The following is an 11,796-nucleotide window of genomic DNA, read 5'->3' as shown; positions in this document are numbered from 1 at the left end:
TAAACTAAACAAAACAGTGACGAAGTTGATTACACACTTTCCCTAACCGGAAATGCCAGCACACTGAAGTTTAAGCATACCAAAATACTACTCTTCTAAAGTATATATAATTAACAACTATTCAAAAAAAAGAAGTATAATTAACAAGAAAAACGGTGGAAAAGGGATATGAAGCTCATAAGTTCAACAGCTATTAAAATGAAGCTTCATGCCAGCCCTACTTTGCCTGAGGGTGAGAGGATATAAAGTCAACAGCAAGGCCAATGGAGTTGATCTTGTCTGCTTCATTGTCTGGGATCTCAAACCCAAGCTCCTCTTCAAGTGCCATCACAATCTCCACAGCATCTAAACTATCTAAACCAAGATCTTTCTGGAAATGAGCATCCGGTGTAACCTTGGAGGGATCGACTTTCTGGAAGTTTATGGGTATACCAGCAGACTCGAGCCTCTTCGACCCGATTGACGACCTGTCGACCTGAAACCATAACCCGGAGATTCAAGAGTCTTCGTCAGATCTTATAACGGCGGCGAGTCGGCGAACACAACCTTTCGCTTCGTCTTCGCCGGTCGAGCTCGAACTCCGGTCCTTGACGACGATGGCGGCAGCAGGGACGTAGACCTTGGCCTGGTTCTGGACGGTGACGCGGAGGCCGTTCCAGAGTTCTAGTCCTTGGCGGTCTCCTTGGTGATGTCTTCTCCGATCTCCTTGGCGGAGAGATTGACGGTACTGATCTTGCGAACGAGGAGGTGAAGAGAGGCAGATAGATATTTTTACTGTCATAACGACGTTTTCTTGGAATTTTTACTGGGTTTCTTGGAATTTTTTTGGTCATAACGACGTTTGCTTTGACTGTTAGAACACGTGAACGGTTCAAGTGCACCATGGTTCACTGAATCCGCTCCGCTTGTCACCCCTGAGGGAGGCGCTTTCTCAACCTCTGCTCGCTTGTAGTTGATAATTTGTTGCTGGGACTGCAATGCATGTTAGATATCACCGAGATTTCTAGTCCAGCTTTGTGGTTCAACTGTTTGAGTGAATAATATAACATGAACTCCTTGAAAAAAATTAGAGTCTCTGGTAGAGCTGAAGGACAATATTTCAAGAAACCTTGGGAAATCAATAGTCGATCGTTTGGGATCTGACAAGCTTTTATGCCATGAAAGTAAACAAGAGATATAATAAGGTTGGCGTTACATTAATGTATTTTCCATATTGCCATTTCGAATTCCTACCGAGTACCAAGTTCTTGGTCATCGCAAGGGTTTTATATTTATTTTGGGTGATGAACAAGAAAATGTATCGTCGGCTTTTTTCTATTTAATGGGAATCCCACTTCTTCAACTAGTATCATCGATCTTTCTCTCATCTTTTGCGTTCAGCTGAGCATTTCCCCTTTTCTGTTTCTTCCTTCTTGTTCCTTCCATTTCCTTTTCCTTATGGCTATTCTCATCTTTTTTTCTCTGTAAGTGCTACTTTACTCATGTTTTCATTGACTATAAATCTCTTTTATTTAGATGGAGGGACGAAGATGGGACAAGTTAAACATGTACTGTTTGGTGAATGTGCTTGGAAGAGTTGGAATGGAGTCACTACTCTTGGATGTCCCTTTTGTGTGTAAGGCATGGCACAAAGCAAGCCACAATCCTTCATGCTCGCTAAGCATCGATTTCCCGGAAGTAAAACCAGTTGATCCTTCTGTTGCTGAGGTTTTGGGTTTTTTGACTGCAGCTCCTACCCTTACAAGAAAATTTCGATTCAAGTATCGAATTAAAAGCTTCTCTGTCACTGCTTTCATAAAGTTTGTCATCAACCGTAGTCAGGGCAATGTAACTTTTCTCAAGCTGCCTGGATGGTGTACACAAGAAGCACTGAAATTTGTCGCAGATGCGTAAGTCTTCTAATCAGAACTATGGATCATTGTTTTTTGCATATGTATCTCAATATATACAGTTCACTAGTTTCACTTTATTTAATTATAGGTGTACTGGCCTGAAGTCTCTATCTTTGGCCGAAGAACTTCTGTATGAAAATTCAGCCTTGTTTCCGGAGCTCATCAGCTGTAAGTGGAAAAATTTAGAGGAATTGTGTTTGAGAGCTACCTATAACTTTGATAAAATCCTTGAACAGATAAGCATTCACTGCAATAATTTTCTTGCTTTGCGTGTGATCGATTCATGGTTTTGTCATGAAATGGCAGTTGCAGTTGTCAATTGCATGCCTAATATCAAGTACTTGACCATGAGGAAAGTTAAAGTTCTTCGTGCTGATCTAGTCACAATTCTACGAGGATGCAAAGACCTTGCTTTTTTGGATGTCAGGGATTGCAGAGTTGTTAATGATGAAGAATTATCAAAATTTGCCTCTCAACTTGAAGTCATTTGTGTAGGTTCAATTGATACAAGTTGTTCACCTTTTTGAAGCCCTTTGAGTCGTTCTATATTCCTATTTTCTATGATTACATTCAGGATGTGGCTTCTCTTGCCTTTGAGGCCGGTGATAATGTTTATTTTCATATTTTGTGTTAAGTTGCCAGTGGTTTTATCTGCACGAGTATGAGATGCTTATTCATTTGAAAGAAATATAATCATCGTCACATTGTTCATGTTATTATTTTTTGAAATAGAATAAGTTGATTGCATTAGCTGAATAGCTGGCAAGCTGCAAATTGTTAGGGTAACTTGTACTTACAACAAGATAGCCAGTAGTAAAATCTGGAAACCCTATACTTAACAAAACAAACTCATTAACCTGTCTTGTGAAAAATGTATTTTAGTATCACTATATTATTATCCATGTATTTATTGGATACAGTAATTTATAAGTTTACATTTGAATGAATCAGTAAAATAAGACATGGATCGCTATTTTTCGTCGCTTTGATGCTGACAGTTCTGCATAATACGGCTCAGATTTCAGTTGAGAGCACTACAAATCCTTCTTATCTGCCCATTTGAGCCAGTGAGAGGATTAATGTTTCCCATCTTGATCATGGCGGTCGCAAAATCAGCCTTGAACTTTGCAGGTTTGGAGCTATACTCTGAAACAACGCTGTCTGTGGAACCTCCACTAAAGAGAACTTGATCGGATGCAAGAAGACCCTTCTTCTGGATCAAGTTCTTGAAGTAGTTGTTGTCCAGCTGATTGGGTGTCACCAAATCAAGTGGTGCCAAATTTGCATTACCATCATTAGCTGCTGCTGGACAACGACGTCCGCGAGTACGTGCAAAGTTGGCATCAATGTCACTGGTTTCATTGTAGATTCTGTCACGGAATGTGAAGCACTGAGCTTGTCCAATTGAATGCGCACCCGATAGCGCAACCAAGTCTCTGACATTGAGGCCTAAACCTGCTAATCTGTTAGTAAGGCTTTCGAGGCTGTCTAAGAAACTTGGGAGGGAGCTTTCAGCTAGAGTTTTGCTTGCTGTGGTCGAATCCCTTCTTCCAAGCTTCACTGCCCAGTCTGGACCTCCAACCTATATATATGTCAACACATTATTATCAGTTCCAGAAATTAGAATGAGAAAGCTAGAAGTTGATGAGAAAAAATGACAAACCAAAAATTGAAATGAATCAAGTACTCACAGCAACTGAAGCATCCCTAGCAGCCACGGCGACGATATCTGCACATGAAACTACACCAGGACATAGTTTCTCCACTGCAGCCTTGGCATTATCTATGACTCCATAACCTCTCACAGAGTTCAGATTAGGCCGTGCGGTCTTTTCGCCTGTGATAGAAGCAGTATCGTCAAGTAAGATTGATGCATCACAACCCTGAACAAAGCAGTCATGGAAATGAAGGCGGACTAGGGAGGCAGCCATCCGACGTTCGGCTGAGACTGCTGTTCTTACGGATTTTCTGATTGTAGCGAGAGCGTTTGGACATGCTTTGTTATAAAATGTCGAGGAGACCGTAGCTGAGCTTGTTGTGCTCATCAGGGCAAGCAACAACAGCAGTGCAACTGAGGCAACATTTGCCTTGGAGCTAAAAGACTTCATCATTGAATCTGAAAGTTGAACTCCACCACTCAATAGCAAAATCAATTTATGATTCGTATGTGTAATAACGTGTACTCGGAGCAACTAAGTTAAACCTTCTGTAATCAGTTCTGCAAATGGAGTTAAGGAAATGAGATCGACTGAAGGTGATGAAGAGTAGGGTTAAGATCACATCTATTTGTAGGGCAATTCTAACAAAGTACACCTTGAGGTTTGCCCTGGTCACTATTAGCAGTGTCTGTTCATTTCTGAAAAGACCCATTTTGATCTGGTTTGGCAACTCATGAAACAAGTCTTGGTCTTTTACATGTGTTATGCTTTGACAATTCTATTGAGGTAATCATATACAAAATCAATATATATACCAGAACTAGACCTCGGTAGTGTCTGTCATATTGTCATCAGTCTCTAATTGTTATCTAAGATAATGAAAACAGTTTATCCCCCATGCATGCATTCGGTATCATATATGTAAAGACAAAACAAAGACGTAGGTGAAGGGGGTTGATTGCAGCAGCCCACGTTTTGTTCTTGCTCATAGTAATTTTACTAGTATATTAATCCAAAAACGAAGAATTAAAACACAAAAGGCCACGGCTGGCTTGATCATAGGAAACAGCAAACCATGCATACAGTGAAGTTGAATGCCTCAACTCTTATCTATCTCATTTGACTAGATCCTATTATGTGACTTATGTCTGCTCAAGCTTTCATCTAGCTCTGTTTTTTCCTCAAAAAAAAAAAAAAAAAAAAAAAAAACCTACTCTGTTTTTGCTGCAACTCATAATCAGATTGAGCTGCAGTTTGATTATCATGAGTTGCAGCTCTAGCTAAGAATTTCTGATTGGGATCCTCTCCTAGTATTGCTAATGAGACATTATGCAATGAAACAATATATATGCACCATCCAATCTTAATCTTATATATGTCTGGATTTTCCATGCATTTAAATGTGTGTAGCCATGTGAGGTGGGACTCACATAAATGCAAGGGAATCTGGCTATACGATTAAGATTGGATGGTCAAGATTGTCTCATTAAACAATATTATGATACAGATATTAGGAGAGGATCTAGATCTAAGAATTTCTCAGCAGTCACATTAGAAATGATACAAATTAAGGGTGCTGCTAAATGTACCCAGCAAAGTGCTAACTAGACTCAGGAACACCTCTTTTTTCAATTATGCCCTTCAAACAAAAAGAAGAACGAAAAAAAAAAACCAGCAACAACAATTGAAACAATGAATTCTGGAATCTATACATCAATTAGAACCCAAACCAGATCTCCACAGCATCTGTCTCATTTCTCTCTTTCAGTATGCATCTTTTCTGATTCTATCATGTATTATTTAGGTTGAAAGAGATGAAAAAAAAATGACTAAGAATAATTCTATGAATGTTTCTTGGGTTTTGTGATATGTTGAAATTGGAGAGGTTCTTATACAATATGATCATGTTATCTATGATAATTGATAACTGTAATATCAATTAATAGAGTAATCAACTGAATCAATTTTGAAGTTACAATCAAGAAGAATCCTTTCAATTCCTCCAACAAACTAATAAAACGATTTAATAGTTGAACCCATCAATTCAAGCAACTATTCTAATAATGAGAACGAAATGATTAACTACATGAGGAATTAAGAAGGGGAATGAGTAGTGACTGCCAGCAATATCCATCAGAGGATGAACGATTTGCTGCAAATCTCTTCATTTGTTTGCTTGTTTTCGAAATAAGAGTAAAATTGGAAAATAAGGGGAAAAAATGTTAATTGCTGAGTCTAGTTAGCACTTTGCTGGGTACATTTAGCAACACCTGATACAAATTTGTTCTCCACCTTATTTCCCCACCTTCATCCCTACCCATTTAGATGCATGACACATATCCCATTTTCTTTAACTCATCTAACCATGATTAACAATATAAATATAAAATTATTTATTTAATTTAAATTTGTAAGATTGGGTATCGGGTTTTAAGGTGTAGGGTTTAGGACTTTTAGGGTTTTAAGGTTTCGGGTTTAGGGTTTAGAGCTTATTCTTTTATCATGATTAGACATAGTTAAGCAAAACCCTAAAACCCGAAATCCGAAATTCGAAACCCTATACCTAAAACCCAAAACCCTAAACCTCAAACCCTAAATGCCCAACCTCTCAAATTTAAATTAAATAAATAATTTATATTGTTAACCATGGTTATGTGAGTTAAAGAAAATGGACATGTGTCATGCATTTAGGTGGGTGGGGATAAAGGTGGAGAAGTAAAAGCGGGGAGCAAATTTGTATCCCATTAGAAGTTGATCGATGTTCTTAGGTATACCACCTGGCAGTGAGGCAGTTTAATAGGGATACATGTAGGGGTATTATGGGATTGCACATTTTAAAAACAATGACAACTTTGAGATTTCGAAGATGAGGGGTTCTACTTGCACCTCTATATTTGTTGTGTACACCTCCATTAATTTTTGAAAAAAAAAATTGTCATTAACCTGGTGGATTAAACTTCTCAAAGAAAAAAGATCAGGGTCTTTTCCATATCACTCGAATGGGTTTTTCCTTGAACTGTGTTGGAGATTCCCTTTGTTCTAACAACCAAATCAGACAACAGATCACACCCAGATCAGATCTTTCCTCAAATCTGACTTTCCCCAATCAAAGAAGATGAAATTGAATGGAAGAAGAGCATACCATCTGGAGTCAAGATTGTTTCATTATCTCCATATGAAGGTTCATACTGGGCGCATTGATTTTGGTGGAATTATTATTAGAAGCATCAATCTTTACATATATAATTCTGTATATGCACGTATTGTACATTGTTCCTTAATGCTTATGTACCCTAGCTGCCATCGATTAGCTAGTTTTTCTCACCTAGAAACAGGCGCGGAGCCAGGTAAGAGCTTAGTAGGGCTCAAGCCCAACCAAGATTGTTTGAATAAGATTTTTAACGTATGCATAATAAGCATAACAAAAACATTTGCAGGCTTGGTTTAGCACAATTACAACAAACTCAGGTCACTTGACTCCCAAGCTCAGCATTCTATATATTTTTTTTCCTTTTTCTTACTTCTTACTCCTACACAATGGGCCTTATAGGCTATGAGTCATAGCATTGTTTGGTAAGATGTTTGGTATTTTGGTATTAGTTTTTATTTTAATTCTTTCATAACCTCCTTTTATTTTTTATTTTTAATTTTCTTTTGAAAGAACCTCCTTTTATTTTATTTAATATACATAGTTCTAAAAAAAATTCTTACTTTCTAGTAATTGGTTAAGTGGTAGTACATTTTGGCTGGGTTCTTATTTTCTTATTGCATCTCAATAAATCAAGTGTATATATATCTACTATATTTTAGTTAAATATTTTAGACTATCGTTAAATTTTCTTATTGTTTCAATCAACTAGGAAAAAAAAATTTCAAGCCCACCCTAGTGTTAAATCCTGGATCCGCCACTGCCTAGAAAATTCAACCCATTTGGATGATTTGGAAAGAACCCTAATCTTTTTTCTTTGGGAAGTCGTTTGGTAATTTTTTTTTCTTTGGTTGTATTTTTGGAAGGGCGAAATAGTGATTAAATTTGTTCAAAAATTCATGGAGTTGTACACAGAAAATATAGAGGTGCAACTAAAACCCCCTTTGAAGATACCAAAAAAAATAAGAATAATAAGAAAAGAGAAAAGTAGATTAAAATCTTTAATACTTCCAATAAATAAAACAAGAATCTTTTATACAGGCGTGCCGTAGTCCGCCCAAAGTGCTGTAGTCCGCCCAAATTTGTGTTTGGGATTCGTGAGCATATGGAGCGTCTTCTCATCGTCCATTGCAGTAAGGTGATTCTTTGACATCTTACACGTAAACTGTTTTCCTTATTAAAGTGACTGTCTTCTACATATTGCATGTTATATATCGCAGATGGATGATCGAATATGGCTGGGAAGATCTAGACATGGAAGTGTTTGGTTAAAGTACTTGGAAAATTATAAAACGGAATCTATTGTTTTGAATGTTAAAGCTTGCTTCGCATATTGTAATTACAAGTGTGAGGGGTTTGCTTATTGTATTTGCAGTGCTACTCTTATCAATGAATACTCCCATCGTCAGAATTTCTTTGATGGTAATCATGGTATCTTTTGATGAGTTTGATGACAGATGGACACTAGCTTTCATCTTCATGAATAGATATTCTAGGTTCCAAGTAGCATCTCATTCTTATTTATTTCATCTTCATGTGTTGGTGTTCTCTTTGAATTTGGTAGTTTTGGCATTTTTATATGAAGAACAAATTACCTCGTTATAGGGTTTTATTTGTGTTCTGTTCTGGCCTTTCTCTAGCTTTTCATGGTGGCTTGTTATTATAATCCATTTCTTTTTTAATTTGGCGACAATCTTGTTTTAGTTGTTATAAGAATAGTGACATTCTACCTAGCTTGTGCTTGATTATGGTTTCTCTGTGCTCTATTTATGTTGAAAACCTGGATCAAATCTAAGACTTGGCAATGTCAGTTGTCAATTTCATGTCCATTATTAAGTCCCGAATCATAAGGAACTTCAAGGACCATCTTTCGGGTGATCTTTTCACAATTTTACAGTAGTACGTATATGCAGACCATATGTGTTTTAATATGACAAGTGATGAAGAACCAGTTGAGCTTGCTTTCCACATATTCTTAAATTCATGTTTGAACTTCTTGTATTTATATGTTTATAACCTATATCTTACACAATCATAATGATAAACTTCTTACTGATGTAGAGGACAGTTTTGATGTAATGATGGTGATTATGACTCGATAGGAAGAAAATTCAGGTGGGTGGAGGAGCTTAAGATATATATGATCTTTGAGATTTCTTTATACTTTTAATTACTTGGAGAGTGCTAATGATTTACCAACTGACAGTCTTGTGTTTCTACTTGACTATTTTAGAGTTCTTAACATCAGGCTCAATGCCAGGTAGGCGATGAAAGAAGAAACAGCTCAAAGCCTCTACAAGCTGATATATATGAACTGAGGTAAATTGCTTACGTATACTTATATTGATATTGGTTGATTAATACCTAAATTAGAGATTTTAAGCAATCTGTTATGTCTTCTGTATCAAACTTTCAGGACAAATTGATTGATAGCTCAGTCTTCATAATGTAATTTATCCCATTATCTATTTTTGTAATTTCAGTAGATACACTTTTTGCCAATAATGCAGTTAACAATTGATACATAGGGAAAATCAGATTTTGAATTGTTGTATATAATGGATGTTTACATGTTTTCATGTTTGTTTGGTTTAAGGGCTATGAAGCATCACACCATATCCAAAAGAAGAGACAATGTTTTGTGCTTCAACATAAACTAAGAAGATCTAGTGTTGATTGTGATAGAATGATATGATCTGCTTGAAACTAGTGAAGCTTAAAGAAATGAGGTGAGAACCTTAGTTTTTAGGTAAAGAAGGCATTGAATTTTAAGTCTTTAACATATGAAAATTAAAATTTAGTGCTTTAAAGCACTCACAAAATGGTTGAAACTAAGGATAGGTAAAAGATAACTTGCATTCTCAAAAGTAAATTCACTTAGAGACAACATATCTTCTGCACCTTCATACGTTACATGACTGCTCCAACACCTTAACTGGAATTTACATGTGCACGGCATGCACAACAGATAATTAAAAGCATCCTGCCATTTCCTTTTTTGTCGTTGAGCCTCAGTTTTCTTGTCGCCTCTTATTATAAAAGATTCCAATCTTTACGTTTCATTTTTCATTTTGTGTCTGTTATAAGGGAGGCGAAAAGGGGAGGCTCGGCACTGGAGCTGCTAGTACAGCCATTCTTCATCCCATCAATTTATAATGAGTCTTTCCAGTTCGATCAAGAAAAACAAAGGCGAGTCTTTCTGATTTCTGTTTCATATCCCATCAATTTATACGAGTCTAATTTCCAGTTCAAGAAAAACAAAGGTGAGTCTCTTTGATTTCTGTTTCATATAATATAGGTTTGAGTTTTTGGATCTTGGTTGCTGGAGCTGTTAATAATTTGTTTTACAGGAATTATGAAAAATATAAGTTAGGTTTTAGCTCGTCAAGGTTCTCAATGGTGGATTTACACAAGGGTGAGCCAAGGAATTTATCCCTTTTAATCATCTATTCGTCTTCTTTTCATTCATTAAATTGTGCTAGCTAGGTTAGTCCTCCATTGACTGGCTCCAAAACTGTTATCAGGTTTATCCCAAGGAAAGAAGATGTTGAATTAAGGAAATAAGATAGAAGGTTTGTAGCAATATATAGAAGAAATCTCTCCAAGGAATCCTAATTTATTGTCTAATATGAGCTTAATCTTGCATGCCATACCCGTGCAATTTGGAAGTTGCATGATCATTAAAAAGCCGTAGTGGTCAAATCTTTCGTGATTGAAAACTAAAAGGATTTGTCAGTTCCAACGAATTCATTCGTCCCTTGTCCATGAACTGGAATTTATTCATTGATTTTTCCTTTTTTCTTGATCTGATTGAGCACGGGTTTATTGCTTCCTATATATTGTAAAGAATTTTATTCATGTTGTAACTAGCACATTTCTATCAGATGTTCAATTTATTAAATTGATTTCTTCCCTTATGTGTTAATTATTACTTTGTGTGTGTGTATATCCAGAATCACTAGAAGAAATAACAAAGTTAAATTTTGCTCATATTTAAACCCTAAGCCCTAAACACACACTCATATTTTGCTATACTCATGCAATTACATGAACTCAATAAACTATCTCAATAATTTGCAGAAAGAACCATTTCAATAAAATAAATTGTGTTTCTATGGCTTTTGAGACAATGAAATTGCGGTCAAGTTAAATTTTATTTTTGTATAATTTGTATTACTAATTTTAGTTTCATTCCTTTTGTCTTAGATGGCTCAACGAAGATGGGAGGAGTTAGATAGTGACTGCTTAACAAATGTTTTTGGAAGAGTTGGGATGGAGTCACTTCTTGTGGACATCCCTTTTGTCTGTAAGTCATGGCATAAAGCAAGCCATGATCCTTCATGCTGGCTCAGTATTGATTTTCCAAATGTAGACTACTATCTATCTGTTCCTGTTCTTTTGATAAGATTTGAACATAACTATAAAACAAAGGAATGGCCGGCATGGAGTCGTGTTTTCCTCAATGGCCTTGTGAAAATTGTAATTGAGCGCAGCAAGGGAAAAGCTACGTGTTTAAAGTTACCTGGGTGGTGTTCGAAGGAAGCATTGAAACTTGTTGCACCGGAGTTCGTTACTTTCCCCTTAACTATCTTAACATATGCCCCCACATGTTTTGATTTTCAATATATATGTTTCTGTCAAATAGCTGAACTTTTGTTTGCAGGTGGCCTCACCTGAAATCTGTAGGTTTGCATGATGATTTGGTACGTTTGCATTATGGAAAAATTCCAGATATGATTAGAAATTGGAGAAATTTGGAGGAGTTGCCCTTGGGAGCTACTGATAAGAATCTTGAGCAAATTCTGGAACAGGTGAGCCTCCACTGCAAGAAGTTATACAGTTTATGTTTGTCTAATACACAAACCTCCTCTATTCATGGAGACACAGCAAGGTCAATTGTTAGCTTCCTTCCTAATATTAAGCACTTAACCTTGAGGAACTGTGGCGTGCTTCGTCCTGAAGATCTTGTCACTATAATACGGGGCTGCAAGGACCTAGTTTATTTGGATGTCACGAACTCTAGTACACTTTTGGTTGGTGATGAACAATTAGCCAAGCTTGCTTCTCATATTGGTATACTGTGTTGTTTGATAGATCG

At 36.7% G+C, this 11,796-nt stretch overlaps 3 protein-coding genes across 3 annotated transcripts; 1 reads left to right on the top strand and 2 right to left on the bottom strand.

Moving 5' to 3' along the window:
* Window positions 1-217: 217 nt before the first annotated feature.
* Window positions 218-781, bottom strand: LOC101294654 (acyl carrier protein 2, mitochondrial-like). The gene is made up of 2 exons (XM_004298145.1): window positions 542-781; window positions 218-475 (listed from the first exon to the last, which is right to left on the bottom strand). The coding sequence occupies exons 1-2, from the start codon at window positions 779-781 to the stop codon at window positions 218-220; spliced, it is 498 nt and encodes a 165-aa protein (XP_004298193.1).
* A 764-nt stretch (window positions 782-1,545) lies between these two features.
* On the top strand, window positions 1,546-2,526 carry LOC101294360. Its single transcript, XM_004298144.1, has 4 exons — window positions 1,546-1,889; window positions 1,981-2,060; window positions 2,199-2,383; window positions 2,467-2,526. Exons 1-4 carry the CDS (start codon window positions 1,546-1,548, stop codon window positions 2,524-2,526), a joined length of 669 nt encoding a protein of 222 aa, XP_004298192.1.
* Window positions 2,527-2,913: 387 nt separating this feature from the next.
* On the bottom strand, window positions 2,914-4,000 carry LOC101294067 (lignin-forming anionic peroxidase-like). The gene is made up of 2 exons (XM_004298143.1): window positions 3,584-4,000; window positions 2,914-3,474 (listed from the first exon to the last, which is right to left on the bottom strand). The coding sequence occupies exons 1-2, from the start codon at window positions 3,998-4,000 to the stop codon at window positions 2,914-2,916; spliced, it is 978 nt and encodes a 325-aa protein (XP_004298191.1).
* Window positions 4,001-11,796: the final 7,796 nt, after the last annotated feature.

This window comes from Fragaria vesca, linkage group LG4 (genome assembly GCF_000184155.1).
Source record: "Fragaria vesca subsp. vesca linkage group LG4, FraVesHawaii_1.0, whole genome shotgun sequence".
Taxonomy (NCBI): Eukaryota; Viridiplantae; Streptophyta; class Magnoliopsida; order Rosales; family Rosaceae; genus Fragaria; species Fragaria vesca.
This window is presented reverse-complemented; position numbering and strand designations above follow the sequence as displayed.